General features: G+C 36.6%; 1 protein-coding gene across 19 annotated transcripts in view; it reads right to left on the bottom strand.

The window, feature by feature from the left end:
• TNRC6A (trinucleotide repeat containing adaptor 6A) overlaps positions 1-16,900 on the bottom strand; it is a 236,294-nt gene that overhangs the window by 54,046 nt on the left and 165,348 nt on the right. For 14 of the 19 annotated variants that reach the window (XM_023558847.2, XM_023558846.2, XM_064295709.1 and 11 more), the window contains one exon: positions 1,827-2,219. The exons of 4 other annotated variants lie outside the window; for them this stretch is intronic. In XM_023558847.2, the coding sequence (XP_023414615.2) occupies positions 1,827-2,219 (393 nt within the window). Of the gene's footprint in view, positions 1-725; positions 820-1,826; positions 2,220-16,900 lie in introns of those variants that run through there. One more of the 19 variants, XM_010598458.3, reaches the window with a different exon arrangement.

The following is a 16,900-nucleotide window of genomic DNA, read 5'->3' as shown; positions in this document are numbered from 1 at the left end:
AATTTTTGTATGAGAGATTGACTTGATTTGTAAACTTTCACTTAAAGCACAATAAAAATAAAAAAAAGCTTTGCTCTTTCATTTCCCACATTGAAAAACCATACCCAACACATCATTTTCTAAATATACTATCCCACCTCCCTGATTATTCTGTTAATTACCATACCACCACTTAGCTTAGCTCATAGTAGGTACTCAAGTGTTTGCTGTATAACCAATCTCTCCTAAGGATTTAACCACATTTTTTAATTACGCTGTTGTATGAGTGTGCATCTGCTGTCAACTTGACTTTACTGGTGAACTTCTAAACCAGATTACTAACTGCCTACTACTTGGCATTTGTACAAGATTACATGTAAGATGTCTAAACCAAACTATTCCTGCCGAAAAGCGCAGGCCCTTCTGTCAAAGTTAAGGGAAAGATAATTTATTCAGTGCCTAAAATAAATATTAGGGTCTAAGCTAGCAGCTTTAACGTATCATATACTTTAATTATCAAAGCAATCTTATAGGGTATGCACTACTATTTACATTTTACAGATTAGTCAAGAGGATTAGATGAGTTAAGTGATTTGGCCAAACTCACAGAGGTAATAAGTGGCTGGGGAAGTAGAGAATAATGATTATCTCAGAATGATAACTTAAGTATGCATCCCTTCCAATAATAACGTGCTGCTCTAATTACTATGCTAGAAAACTCACGTTTGTGTCCTTTTCCTCCTTACCTATCATATCCAGTATGTTGCCAAAGCACAGCATGGTGGTTACGAGCATAGCTTTGGAGTCAGAGAGATCTTGATGTGAGTCCAGGCTCTGCTACTTATTAGCTGCGAAATACCATAATATATTATAATGTACAGAGTAGTTCTCAGTATATATGAGAGAGCACAGAGGCAGAAAGTGAGTAACTATACCTGGGACAGTTAGGGAAGACCACTCGGATGAGACTCAGACACATGCAGCAATTAAGTAACCTGCCCAAGGTCACACTGCTGGTATATGGTGGAGCTGGGATTTAAAAACCAGGTCCACTGGACTCGAGCAGCTTTGTTCTTCATCACTATGCTATACTCCCTCAGTAAGTACCTTACCTGTATAGGAACCTTGATTCTCCTCAACACCAGCACCTAATTCTCTATCTGGCTGTGGTAAATGCTTAAAAATAGTTGGATAAGTGGATGGATGTACAGACCAACCAACTATCAAAACCTATCATCAGACACGTTTAAACAAGTGGGGCTTTGAAGAAACTCTTGATCACATACTAGACTTATTTTCTGCCTCATAATCATTACTGAGCTGAGAAAAGCCATTCTGAGGCAAATAAGAAAAGGCATTTCCTCTGTTTAAATATAATTTTCTTAAGGGGCAGTCTTTTTATGATATGTGGTAACTGAGAAGTCTCAGGCAAGTTATTTAATGTCTTGGTGCCTCAGTTTCTTCTACTGAAAAACAGAGATAAGAACAACTTAACACCTAACAGGGTCACTGAAGATTAAGTGCAATGGTATATGTAATTGCTTAGCACACAACTCAGAGAAAAGAGTGCTCAATTTTAGCTATAGCCATATAGTCAATTGTAACTACAAGCTCCTTACTAAAATGGACAAAACCTGGAGGGAGAGTAAGTAATTAACAATAATTTTAAAAGTAAGATGGCCAGGTAACTTAAAGAAAACCTTTTAAGACTCCCCATTCACGACTTCCTGTACAGAATCCACACGTTGCAGCTCCGATACTGGTAAGTACATCACCAAAAGGCCATGAACTCGCTACACTGCTAGTAATTACAAAGTTTGAGTCTCATAAAAAACCCCTTCTCTCACCTGACTGGTTTGTGCTGTTCTGCACCTCTCCATTATTTTGTGGCTGTTGATTTGTTAAAGCACTGCTTTCTGACTGGCTGTTTAACACTTTAACAGCAGATCCCAGGTTTGCTGCTATGACAGGAAAATGCTGACCCCTCTTTAGAAGCTGTTTATGCTCCTGGTGGCGAAATCGTGGTGGCACTTCACGAGGATACCGAGGCAAGGCCTGCTGCTGCTGCTGTGGTTGCTGCTGCTGTTGCGGTTGTTGCTGCTGCTGCTGCTGCTGCGGTTGCTGCTGATTGTTGGCTGTGGCTCGCTTGGCATTATTATTAGTGCTGGTTGTTGTGGAAGTGCCGTTATTAGAGTTGGCAGGCTGAGGCTGGCTTACACTGGGCTTTATCTGTTCTGGCACTAATCCCAACAAAAGAAAAGGGGTGGAAAAGATTAGCCAGTAAAGTGTACCTCCATAGTAGGCCACCTAAAGGCAAAGGCACTAAGAAAAACAATCCTAAAGGAACAGAAGCTTTAAACGTGTAGGGATATTCTCATTCACGGGCTCAAGGTTTCTTAGGACAGAGAAGTACCAAGAGTCAAATCTTACTTCTTCTAACTATCAAGTAAGGGCATGGAGACCACTGGCTTTCCTCGGCCAAGAAGACAGCTCATCCTGACAGTCTCTTTTTCTATATTACTCTCTGATCAGAGAACAAGCACCAATCACAAAACTATGGAACTAACAATGACTTAAAATCACAAATGTGGTAAATCAAGGTTTGGTAGTCCTAAAAGAATACTCAATTCCCTCTAACTTCCTAATCTTATTTAAAGTGTTTGATCCCCATTTTTCATCTTTGGAAGACAACAGAAGAACAAGGATAGTAAACAATCTGTCCATTTCCTTACAAAAGGCAAAGTTCAAAAGGGTTTTTTGTTGTCAAAATGTAGTGTCTGGATCAAATAACACAAACTCAGAATATGGAAGTAAATACAGAGATATTAGTATGAAATCTTTACTGAGACTAATCAATATTGGAAAAGTAATCTGGAGAACCTATCTTAAGTAACTCTGAGAAACGGCTATTTGTCCACTGTATGGACAATTACAAACTATAAATAGCAAAGTTTCTGGACTCCTAAAAGAGATGAAATAAGTAAACTGATTGAGCAGATTTTTAAAAATCTTGGCACTACCTTAAAGCAGTGAAGATGGACCCAACTTCTAAAACTACAGAGAGGCAGCACGGTTGGAGATTTGGGTGTCAGATGGACCCACGTTTCAGTCCTAGCTACGTCTTTACTAGCTTCGTGTATTTGGGCAAGCTGTACTAAACCTCACTGAACCTGTCCTCTACTCTGTAGAACGGGGATAATACTGATACTTTGCAAAGCTACCCTAAGGTTAAGTACACTAATGTTTATAAAGCACCAAACACAAGGCCTCCCACTGGCTGTTCTTCAATGACTGGCACAATACCTTCTTATACTACTATATGTTTAATGTTTCTGTGAGATTTTGATACGTCTCCACACCGCTGTCAGGTAAGTGAAACATCCCACGTTATTTATGAGGACACTCAGAGAAAACTCTTTTCAAGGGTTAAGAGCTCCAGTCCTGGAATTAAAACAGCTCCACCATTCACTAGCTGGGTTATCTCTGTGTTTCTTTCCTTATCTATAAAGTAGGGACAGTCTTAGTCCAGTGCCCAGCATACTGTATACACTGAGTCAACAGAGGCTATTATTGTGGCCTAAATTTTAAAGCATTTATCAAATGCCTATAATGTGTATGATGCTGTGATAAAGCCCTGGTCTCCAGTGTGGTTTCTCATAGTGACCCCAATTCCTCCTACCTACCCCCTCAGCTTAAGAATCTAGCTACACTATTGTCTTCCTACTCTGAACAACTAATGGATTTAGTTTATGTCACTCATATGAATACTTTTTAACATATGATCTTAGCCTCTTATTTTTTTCAACATGATTCTTTAGTTTTTCTAAAGTAAATTGTAGTTCAGAAAGAATTACATTGAAAAACTGCAAACATTCCATCTGTTGCTTGGAATTTTATCTATTTTCCCTGAAGCTCACTGACAAGCCAAATGATTTCTAGGTATAATTACTTTAGCAGAAAAATTAATGCTCCCAAAATGTAGCAATAATATAAACTCCCTTGTGTTCTCAGTAATAAGTAAATCTTACCTACCAAAACCCCTTATGTCATAAAGCCAATAAGTACTAGAATATTCTAAAGTAACTCTGAAATCAAAGAAAGATAAAGTATATGTTACCATGAAATTATGGGAACACAGAAACGCTAACTCAGCTTTTTCATGCTTAGTATTGGATTCACAATGGTATTTGGCCAAGTGAATGTAAGCTTAAGGTGTTACAGATCCCCACTGCTATAAGGCAGGCTTGCTTGCCACATTATTCCTAAAATAAAAAACTAAAAATTCTAAAAAGATTTTAAACACTTTTATACCTAAACAAGGTATTATTTATGTGAGAAAGCAACAGGAAAATATTCTTTAATATATTCAAGAAGTCAGAAGGTAGTCTATGTGCAAACACTGTGAATGAACTACATGAAGACACGTGAGAGAACCCTGACACTAAATAAAAAGTCACTAGGAGTCCAGGAGCCGTATCTGTACCTGGCACTCAGCAACCCCACCCCTACCTTGAACTCAAACAACTGCTGTACTCTCATCAGTAAAATGCCATGTGGAAAACAAGAATGAGATTCATTTCCGGGGCCAGAAAACTTCACTAAGACTTGTAAAAACATTAAGAAAGTACAAGTATTGATAATAAAACTAAACTAAACAGTCTGAATTAAAATCTTACATATAAACATGGGATGTAGTAGTAGTGGGTATACGGCACGGACCAGGAGTGGGGTTGCAAGATAAGACATAAATAATAATTTTGACTATTGTGTTTGCATAGTTAAAATTTAAGGTAATTACTTCAGTAAATACCCAAACCACTGAAAGGGAAAAAATGAACATAAGAAAACTTGACCCATTCAACAGGCACAGGAAATGAAATAAAAATAATTACTCCAAAGATGTGGTTAGTATAAAATACAAAACAGGATGCCAAGAATAAACTCCAAAACATGTGTAATCACAATAATTGTGAATGAGTTTAATTCATTTGTTAAAAGATAAAGGCTTTTAAACTGGGCTAAGCAAAGAAAAATAAAGGTAAGTAATATACTTTGCAAAAATCACTTCTGAAATAAAGCAAGGCAGGAAGATTAAAAAAAAAAAAGGTATAAAGATATACCACCAAAAACCGCTAAAAAAATAAAATAAAAGCAATTATTAAATATTAGCCAAAAGAAAATGTGAAAAAAGCATTATAAAGGATAAGAGATTTCATATTGATAAAAGAAACAACCAGCTAGAAAGATATAAACGGTTAAGAACCTTTACATACTAAATCTCAGAGCAACAAAATATGCAAGCCAAATTGAGACAAAAAGAGAAAAAAGCAAAACCATTGCTTTCGAAACTGTGAAACACCTTTTTGACAAATACCCATAAGATGGTCGTAAAAGTTAAATACACATACGCATACACAGAGCACTAAAGAAAACATTAATAAACTACAAAAAGTAGAAATAATAAGGATACTATTTCTGGATTACAATGCAATATACTTAAACAACAAAACAGCAAATAAAACTCCTTCAAATAAGTCTTGGGATGGAAAGGAAATAAATACCACAACTATAGTTATCAAGAAAATAATAGTGATAACACTACATATAATAAATTTTAAGGTACAGTATTCAAAGAAAAATTCATAGCCTTAATTATTTACAACAAACAAGAATGGATATAAAGCATTCAACTCAGGAAGTTAAAAAGCAAACTAAAAGGAGCAGAAGAAAGGATTTACCAAAGATGAAAGTAGAAATTAACCATTAAATCCAAGGGATGGCTCTGTGAAAAAATAAACTATTACCTAGCCTAATTTCGAAAAAAAAATCAATGTGGAAAGATCAAGCGCTGATTTTCTAATACTAAGATATTCCTTGATGCTCATCTCTATAAATAATTTGAAATGCTGAAGGAATAAATTATTTGACACTGACCCCAGAAGAGGCAGAAAATCTAAATAGATTAATTAATTAATTGATTAGCACAGAAGAAATGGAGAAATTTATCAGAGCACCCACCAGGACCAGATGGTTGCACAAACTGATATTACCATACTGTTCTATCTTCTTTTTTAAACTACCATACTTTTCAGGAACAGGTATCTCTAAGTTTCATGGTATTTAAATTGCTGCAGAGCATGGGAAAAGATGGAACACCAACATTTAAACAGTTACCCATAAATCAGACAAAATTTTAGTAATTTCAAACAATAAGGAATAAAAAGGGAAGGTATAACTTCAGATGTAGAGAAGATTTTGGAAAGACAAAAAAACACCGTGTACAATCTATACCAATAAAACAGAAAACTCGGCTAAACTTAACAGCGTCCTATAAAAGGGACAGATAGTAAACACCTTAAGCTTTGTGGCCCATACAGTCTCTGCTGTAACTACTCAGTTCTGCCATAGTAGCACAAAAGTAGCCATAGACAACATGTAAACGAATGTGTGTGGTTGTGTTCTAATAAAACTTTATATATGAAAACATATAATGGGCCAGATTTGGCCTGCAGGCTGTAGTTCTCTGGTCCCTGGTCTATAAAATATCATTTACCAAAATGAGCTCATGAAAAAGTAGAGTGTCCTATAGTATAACAACAACAGAAGAAATTGAAAAGGTCCTCAAAGATTTACCCCTGTAAAAAGCACTAGGCCCACATGACTTTACAGGGAATATTACCAACCTTAAGAAACATATCAATCTTACATAGAAGTACAGGTTCAAACGACTGGCTGTATTCAAATCTTTGCCCTGCACCTTACTAGCCATATGACCGTGGGCACAGTACTTAACCATGTTGTGCCTCTGTTTCCTTATCTCTAAGTTAGAGATAAGTATTAATGCCTACACCATTGTTGTGAGGCTTTAATAAGAAATTGGATGTAATGAACTAAGAACAGGACCTGACACATGGGTCCAAACCAAAACCAAACCCAGTGCCGTCGAGTCGATTCCAACTCATAGCAACCCTATAGCACAGAGTAGAACTGCCCCATAGAGTTTCCAAAGAGCGCCTGGCAGATTCAAACTGCTGACCCTTTGGTTAGCAGCCATAACACTTAACCGCTACACCACCGGGGTTTCCGACATGTGGGCAGTACCCAATAAACGGTTTTTTTTACTACTATCACCTGCGTAAAAAAAGGAAGCATAAAGGATGACCCAAAGATTTCTGGATAGACCCATCTGGGTACCATTTACTAAGACAGGAAATAGAAGACAAAAATCAAATTTGAAAAGTATGTGAAAGGTAAGTTTAGTATGGGATATGTTAAGCTTGATGTTACTATAGGATAGCAATTCTCAAAACTTTTTGGTTTCAAGACATCGGAATCGACTCAATGGCACTGGGTTTATACTCTTAAAAATTATTGAGAACCCCAAAGAGCTTCTGTTTATATCTATAGATATCTACCATATTAGAAATTTAAATTGAAAAAAATTTAATTCATTTAAAAATAAACTGTTACATGTTAACATAAATAACATATAAATATTTGAAAATAACTAATTTCCAAAATACAAAAAAAATTTACTGAGAAGCACGGCATTGTTTTACATTCCTGCAAATATCTTTAATCTCTGTCTTAACAGAATGGCAGTTGGATTTTTACATCCGCTTCTGTGTCCAATCTGTTGTGATATCCCATGTTGGTAGCCTCTGGAAAACTCTACTATATACATGCATATATAGTGAACAACTTTTTTTATAGTGAACAAGGCAAGTCAAGTCTTACCATTGTTATGAAAATAGCTTTGACCTTGTAGACCCCCCCTGAAAAGTTTTCAGGGAGGTTCCCAGGGGTCCTCAGATCAATTTTGAGAATCACTGCTATAGGATATCTGTGTCTAGAGTGCAGCTGAACAGACAGTTCTGGAGTTCAGTTAAAGTTAGGACTAAAAATGTAGATTTAGGATATAGCATATAGGAAATTTTTTCACAGGAAACAGAGGTCATGAGAGTCGCTGAACGAGAACCAACAAGCAAGGCCTAAAGAAGTGGTTTAAGTAGCATACAAAAGAGGAGAAGCAAAGGCAAGAAAAAGTCACAACTGCTGGAGAGACAGGACAGCAGGATCTGTTCATTTTAGTAAACGACCTCACTCCAGCAGGGCTAACTCCCTCAATTTCTTCCTGCCCCTCTAAATCTAATCAACAGGTTCAAGAGAGTATCTCTCCTCGATATAATTCAAATGCATCCTTGTATCTCCAATGCCACTGCTCTGACTTAGGCCCTTATCAATTTATTCTTGTAAAAACCTACTAACTGGTCTTCCTGATTCAAGTCTTGTTCCCTGCCCTTTCACCCTTCTCTCAAATCTATCATCTATCTAACCCTAGTTATCTAGATCATAAACTGCTTTGGGAATTAATCTATCAACAACAACCAAAAAATGTGTACGTAGTTTCACAGATATGTATATAGGCATATATGTATATGGGTGTGAATATGTGAGTACCTATGTGTGCACAGACATATCTATAAACATACGTACCTACAGGTATGTGTATGCATGCATGTATATTCATATGTATGTATAATAAACTACATAGGGGACACAGTTACGGATACATCTTAGACATAACCAAACACCTTGCGAGACTGGTTTTCAGGTTTGAATGCTTAGGACCACAGTCTTATGGGGCAACTCAGTTAACTGGCATACTACTGTTCATAAAGTGTTATGTTCTGCATCCCAATGTGGTAAAGAGTGTTGGGGGTCTTAAAAGCTTGTGAGGAGCCATCTAAGATACAATTATTGGTCTCTACTTGTGTGGGACAAAAGAGAAAGAAGGAAACCAAAGACTCAGAGAAGAAAGTAGTCTACAGGACTAACAGTCTACACGAATCATGGCCTCATCTACCCTGAGACCAGGTGAACTAGATGGTACCCAGCTAACTCTACTGACCATTCTGATTGGGCCCACAATAGATGGACCCTGACATAAGAAGAGAAAAATGTGGAACAGAACTCAAATAATTAAAAAGTCCAGACTTACTGGACCAGTTGAGACTACAGGACTCCCTGAAACTATTGCCCTGAGACACTCTTTCAACCTTAAACCAAAATTATCCCTTGAGGTCACCTCTTAGCTAAATAACAGATTGGCTCATAAAATAAAGAATATCACCTGTGAGTAATGAGCTTGTTTAAAAAATCACTTATATGAGGCCAAATGGTCAAAAATTATTCTAAAGCAAAGATGACAAGGGGGGAGAGGGGGCGCCAAGGAAAGTATAATACAGGAAAAATGGTACAACCAGGCAAAATGAATAAGAATCGTAACACATTGTGGAAAAATGTAATCAATATCACTGAATAATCTGTGTAGAAAATGTTAAAAGAACATAATTTGATGTGTAAACTTTCACCTTAAACGCAATATTTAAAAATAAAAAAATTAATCTAAACACCTTGGCATGGCCCCTACTACCACTTTTCCAGATTCATATCCTACTAAGCCCACGTACATTTCCTTCTCTCCCATCACACCAAATATCTGCAGTACCCCAAAGGGTATCATGTTCTTTCATGTTATCCTTTTGCCTAAAATGCCTTGATACCTTACAATTCTTTCTGTCCATGCTGCCTAAGAAACAACTAATCCCCCCAAATACCCAAATACAACTGATCTTGGAAGCATTTCATACAACCAACTTCCCCTCCTCCACTCCCACAAAATTCTTAGGAATCCCTTATACTGCAGTAGATGTACTCTGTAAATGCTAGTTTCTTATTTCTCCTACACTTTATCTCTAGCATTCCCAACATAGTAAATGGTCAAGAACCGCTAGTTGAATGAACAATTCAAAAACTGTCAGCACGTAAGAGATGACTGTTTCCACAGAACAGTACAGAACAAGGTTGAGGATTAAATTTTGTGGGAAAACCAATATTTAAGAGACAGAATAATCAAGAATCAGTAAAAAAAAAAAAAAAAGAGAGGGAGAAAGAATGGCCCAGAGAAGCAGAAAGAGTAAGGATGATAATGGTAACTGGCTAGTATGCCACCGAATAAGTAACTGGTGCCCCATCGCTGCTGAATCATCCATCCATCCATCACTGGTTACAGATCTCTGCTCTAGAACAAATCTGAAGTCAGCATCTTAGAGAAAGGACAAGTTCAATCAACATGATCATTAATGTGGTAAGAAGGAATAATTAGCCCTAACATTATATGTCCATAATACCAGAAATATATTTTAAAAGGACTTTTACTCAGTTAGTATAAAACACATATAGCCAATAAAAAGCTTTATCTTTGTTATTTTACTATAATTGTAACTCAAACCTTCTTTTTCACAGTTTAAATGATGAGCAAGTGTGAAGTAATCTAGGAATAATCAAGTTTTTGAATTTTTAGTAATGAGGAAGTTATTTGTTCAAAGAACGTAAACCAACATTCTCGTAAATTGTGCTCGAAACCAGGATTTCCCACTTTGTCAGACAATGAAATAAACCAATATTACACTTAACTTTTGCTACTTTTATGGATTTTCTAATGATATTTCTTATGTAAAAATATTGCATTAATGGTCTTATATCCAAGAATATAAGACAAATGAAGGATAACAAACATTCAAAGTTCTAAATAAATTTCTAAATTTGTAAAACTAACCTTTTTTTGTTAAAAAGGTTGTTTACTTCAGCCATTTTTATTAACATTTACTTCTTTAAGATAACATTTAAAAATAAAATGTCATTTTAATAAGTTTATTTCTGAAAATATTAAATAAATTAACTTCACTTTGGCTACCTACTAGTAGAAACAATTTAAATATGAACGAGTCAGCAATCTTTGATTACTATCAATCCCCTAAACGTCAGTTACCATGGCTTAATACCTCACACCCTTACTTTATTCCTATCCTTCCCAAATCTACAATTTAGCTTTGCGTAATGGCTTTCATATTGGCTATATTTTAGATCTTCTAAAATAGTAGGCACGGTACCCAAGCAAAATGCCATCTTAACATGTTATGTCACTTTAACACAATGAAGTGTTAAGTTGACCCACAGAAAATAAAAACCACAACCACAAGCAACAAGCTAAAAATAGTACTGAAATAAACATTCATGGCATACAGAGTGCTTTTAAAGACATCTTTAGGCAAACTTTAAATTCATCTGCAATTATTATTTCTCGCCTCAGTGTGTGTCATTCAGTCAGTATGTGTCATTCAGTGCACGCTGCTGTTGTGAGGTGCTGTCGAGATGGTCCCAACTCATGGCGACCCTGTGTACAACACAGGGAAATGCTGCCCAGTCCTATGCCATCCTCAAAAGCATGATAAAGGAAAAGGAAAACCATCAAGTCAAACTCTTTGAAGACAAGACAGTGGGATCTTTAGATAGAAAATGTTTTTCTCACATAATAGCATCAGTACGGGATTTTCCTAGGTATTTAACTCTATATTTTTGTTAAGAAAAAATGTCCTACCTTCTGAGACAAATGAGATTATGCTTTAATGCCTATTGATAATCAGCAAGGTTGAAAACATACTGAAGCAATTTGTTAACAAATCAGGAAATGAGGTTTTCAGAAACTAAAAGGCAAAATTTCTAGCTATCAAATAACGTGGTTTAATTTTGAATGTGGGATGCTTAAACTTTTTAAAGCACAACTGTTCAGATATATTTTAATATAAGTATCATCTATAAATATTATTTAAAATCTTTAACACAGGAATTATTTTATGTTCTTAAGAAACACAAAACAAAATCCTCACAGAAGTTAACAATGTAGTAAACTAGCATATTTAAAAGTCACTGTTTATCAGGCAACATCACATAATATTTATCTTTCTTCCCCATTGTTAATGTTTCTGATACATAGGTAAGTGTAATCTCTTTAAGCCTAAATGTTGAAATCAATTATTCTAGCTGCTCTTCTAAAATTTGCCAGCTTTCAGTAATATTCACAGTAACCAGTCTGCCTCATGATCAGAGGAAGCCTAAACAAGCTTCGGTGAAATTAGTGCTTCCAGCTTTTCTGAGGAACAGCAACAGATTTACCAACTGGGGCACAGATTTCAAAAGCCACAAACCTGATGAGAACTTCAAAGCAGATTAGAAAACTCCCTACACCAAGAAATTTCAAAAATAGGTGTTTCCAGCTTCTGTTGCTTTTCTACACTGCAGTTTTCAGTAGAAAACAGGAAAAGCAAGCATCATTTGACTGCTATAGAAGTACTGCCTGCCAACTTACCCTGTTTGAGGTGCAATAACTTGAATTCCATCTCCTAAAAGTTTGAAAATGGGGGCAGGTGTGGGGGTGTGGGGTGTGTGTGTCTGTCTGTCTGTAGAGGCCAGGTGTGTGGGGGGATGTGTGGGGTGTGTGGGGGTGTGTGTGTCTGTAGAGGCCAGCTGGTTGAACAATGCAAAGAGCAGTTCTATTCAATTAAAATGAGTTTATAAATCACATTTATTTAAAACATGGCCAAACACTGCGCTACTATAAAAATCCTCTTCTTAATAAGCGTGCTGAATGATTTATTACATACTTCCCCTGTATAATATACATTCTCTGCCCTGTACTGACTTAAGTCAGCTCTGGAATGCTGAGGGGCACGGAGAGGAAGTCTGGCTTTTAAACTGACACCCGTAAGATACAGTGCTGGAATTTTCGTTGTAGAAAATGGCCACAGTTATACTTGCTCATCTGGAAAATATCTCAGTGTTTGCCAATCCATTAACCTCTGCTGATTCTTAGCAAGCAGGCTGAACTAGAATGGCTGTTTGAGAATCTGAGAAAATTTTAAAACTAATATGAAATATAACAAACTGTATATATATTTTACACAGGCACAAGTAACTCCTAATATTTCTGTTCAAAAGTTTCTAAGTAAGGAAAAATACCCAAATGACATATTACTAAAAAAAAGCTCAAAATTAGATATCAAATTAAAAATAAACAGTAAATTGAATTCATTTAGTTTTAGTTCACATCACAAATCTAGAGAAATAGGAAGTATACATTTTCCCGGCCTTAGGCAACCAACCACCTGGCTCTGCTCCCTCAGTGAACTCCATCTTTCTACCTAAACACAGCCCATCTTAAATTACCAACACACAGAAAAACACAGCTGATTTGCCTGATACAATACTCCAAAGTCTAGACCACTCAATGAAATATTTTCCTAAGCTTCACTGATAAAATTCAGGTGAAACTATCCTATTCCCAAATTCTACACTGTGGCAAAATGTCTGATCAAGCTATATGTGTTCTCAAGTACAGGATCTTCTTTTACAAGTGGAGGATACCTACACTATTCACAACATGGTATTCCCAAGACCTCTGGCGCATCTACCCAGTGATTCTTATCCAAATGATATAAACATTCAGTAAAACAGATGGATCAAGATATTTTCCTCAGGCAGAGGCACACCTTTTATCAGACTGCCCTTAAGTCTCTCTTCCATAATGTCCATAACAAACAGCAATTCCCAAATGTAATTAGAAATGGGGGCACTTGCTAAAAAAGTTGAGTTTTAAAAATTAGAAACGGTCTGAAATACATGAAGTTCAGATAAATTAATATTATGAAACACTAAATTTTGTTTTAAGTTTTTAGAAAACAGGCAAATTTTTATCTAAACTGGATAAAGGATATAGGTTTTTCCAACATGTAAGCGAGTTAAGAGGTCAAAAGAAACTGTTAAGTTTAACCAAATAAAATTATGCTGCAGATTTTATTTTTCAACTGTGTGTGTATGTGTGTATATATATGTACGTGTGTGTATACAAATATACACACACACACATATATATATATAAACATAAATATATATACATATAAAAGCCTGGTGGCACAGCATTTAAGAGCTCAGCTGTTAACCAAAAGGCCAGCAGTTTGAATACATCAGCTGCTCCCTGGAAACCCTATGGGGCAGTTCTACTCTGTCCTATAGGGTAGCTATGAGTGGGAATTGATGGCAACAGGTTTTATACACACACACACACACACACACACACACACACACACAAATATATGTATTCTAAATAAAAGGGCAAACTGGAAAATATTTGTCCTTTAGAACAAGTTAAAGGGATCCATTCTCTCCATCCTCCACCTGTACTTTCTCTAAAAAAGAGAGGAACTGTTTTGGTTTAAGGCTATGAGGCCTAACATATGAGAGCATTCAACAAAGTCACTAGGGTTCAGGACTAGGGCCCAAACTAATAGTAAAAATGTTACTGAAATTTACTTTTCCTCTTTTGAACATACATGTTGGCATCGTCTGTGTATATATCCCCTACAGAGCCTGGTATTGGCCAAAATTTAGATATTCCTGTGTATGTCTGCCTAGTATCTCATTCTCCGAATGACTTCAACATATGATATAGGCCCTAATGTTGAAAATGTGTGCATCGAACACATCGATGAAATGTTAATGAGCTTATTACACAAAGAGTTCACATAAACTGCTAATAAAAACTCTAGGCCCAGTAGGTAAATTGGCAAAGAACAAGAATAGGCAGCTTATAAAAGGAACTAAGTGATGAAATATGTGACACCTCATTTCACCAATAAATAAATCACTAATTTTGGCCTGCCGAACTTATAAAGACACTATATCCCATTCTCATGTTGCAAGGCATATTCCTTGTATTCCAGCAGAAACCCTGCACCCGGACTGGGCTGAGTCCACTTTAATGAGAGCAAAAGGGAAACCACTGCCTGGGTGAGTAACCCAAAAAAAACCCAGTGCTGTCAAGTCGATGCCGACTCATAGCGACCCTATAGGACAGAGTAGAACTGCCCCATAGAGTTTCCAAGGAGCGCCTGGTGGATTCGAACTACCAGCCCTTTGGTTAGCAGCCGTAGCACTTAATCACTACGCCACCAGGATTTCCCCTGGGTAAGTAGGAACCCTGAACTGGCTGGAGAAACTACTAGCTCGTTGCTTCAAGGGGCTAAAAGGCTGCTAGGATACTATACAACCACAATGGTAAAAATTAAAACTTACCAAGTATTAGCTTAATCCCACACTATGTATCTGTTATCTCTTTAGCATCATTATGATTCTATAAATTTAAATGTTATTCCCATTTTACAGATGAGGCAACTAAGGCTCAGAAGATGGCTAGTCATGATCAAACATCTAGTAAATGGCAGAGCTGAAACTGAAAAGCAAATCTGACACCCAAACCAATGTTCCTCCTAATATACATTGTTTCACTTCAATTTTAAGAGCAAAAAAAATTTTAGAAACAACCACTCTAAAAATAGGGGAATTGCTAATTATGGTCTACCAAACAAACAAACACCACTACCACCACCATTGCTCTCAAGTCAATTCTAACTTATAGCAACTCTAGAGGAAAGAGCAGAACTGCCCCAGGGATCGCAAGGCTGTAATCTTTACAGAAGCAGACTGCCGCATCTTCCTCCTACAGAGCGGCTGGTGGGTTCAAATCATTCACCTTTCAGTTATCAGACGAGCACTTAACATTATGCCACCGAACAAAACCAACCAAAGCCATTGCCGTCAAGTCGATTTCAACTCATAGAACTGCCCCAGAGTTTCCAAGGAGCACCTAATGGATCTGAACGGCCCACCTTCTGGTCAGCAGCCATAACTCTTAACCACTACCCCACCAGGAACTCTTCATTTATGGTTCAGCTACCTTAAAAATTACTTCATAGCTATCAAAATTGTTTGTAAAGACTAAAACATGAATGTAGGCTAAATGAATTAACATCCATAAAAAAAAAAAGCTGAACAGAACTCAACCAAGGTCTGTCTACATTTATTTTCTACTGGGATAGCTATAGTTGTAGATTTTACCCCAAGCCACTGCTTTCTGAAAATTGCAAATGAAAAAATTTTAACCAGTTATCTATAATAATGAGGTATCTACTACATGTTCAGCATTTACTGTCCTCCAGGCCATGTGATTTATGTTCTATATTATAGCATCTCATTGCTACAACAATAAAGAAAAAAAAAAAAAAAACAATAAGTAGGCCAAATTATCCCCTTTTACCAGATAGAGAAACTGAGACTTAGAGACTAACAAATCTGCCCAAAGTCACAGAAATAAGAAGCACAAAACAATATTCAAACCCAAATCTATCTGACTCAGAAACCTGGGCTTTTAACCAGTATGCTGTGCTTGTGCTAAAGTTTCAGGATTATCTTTAGAAGATAGTTCAATGCTTTTTGTTTCTAGCCAAATCTGCTACGTCTAACCACTGCTTTAGCAGACACATTTTCTTTAAGGCTACAGCACTGGGAGAAAACTCTCAGTACACATTCAGAAGCACGGATACCACCTTTATAAGAACTGCAGGAACGCAAAAGTACAAATTAAACACAGATGAGCAAATGATGGTAAATATTTTGGTTTTTCCTAGTCTAGAGCTTCCCCTTAACTGGCAGTAACTGTTCCAACCACTCTTGCTAATCCAGCCTGAATTCTACTCCAAAAGACTCCTAATTTGTTTCCTTGAATGAAGACCTTATTGTTGTTAAGGTAGGATCTCAAGCTCAGAATACAACTCCAGGATGCTTCCACAGATCTGCAGCCACCACAGGCCCCTCTTCAGTCTCTGAACTCAGCTTTAACAACAGCTCACCTTGCTGCCTCTCATCGCTGCTTTTCTCATACGTATTACTTATCTCCTTAGTTCAGCTCCAGTCTTCATCATGCCATCTGAGGGTGTAAATCTTTCATCTCTACTTATTTTAATAATTTTTAGTGTTTATAAGTAAATACTATATTTATTCTGTATATCTCTATATTTTTATCAAATCTATAATACAAATAGTCATTCTTGCCTGAAACAAAAAGCGGTCCTTAGCATTCTTCACATATATACATATACCCACACAGATATACACACACACATATACTATGTAAATCATTTTTGTTTCTTACTAGGAGAAAAGGAAAAACAGAGACTTTGACATA

The sequence above is a fragment of the Loxodonta africana genome, chromosome 12, assembly GCF_030014295.1.
Source record: "Loxodonta africana isolate mLoxAfr1 chromosome 12, mLoxAfr1.hap2, whole genome shotgun sequence".
NCBI lineage: Eukaryota > Metazoa > Chordata > Mammalia > Proboscidea > Elephantidae > Loxodonta > Loxodonta africana.
Note: the sequence above shows the minus strand (reverse complement) of the source record. Positions and strands in the feature narration are given on the sequence as shown.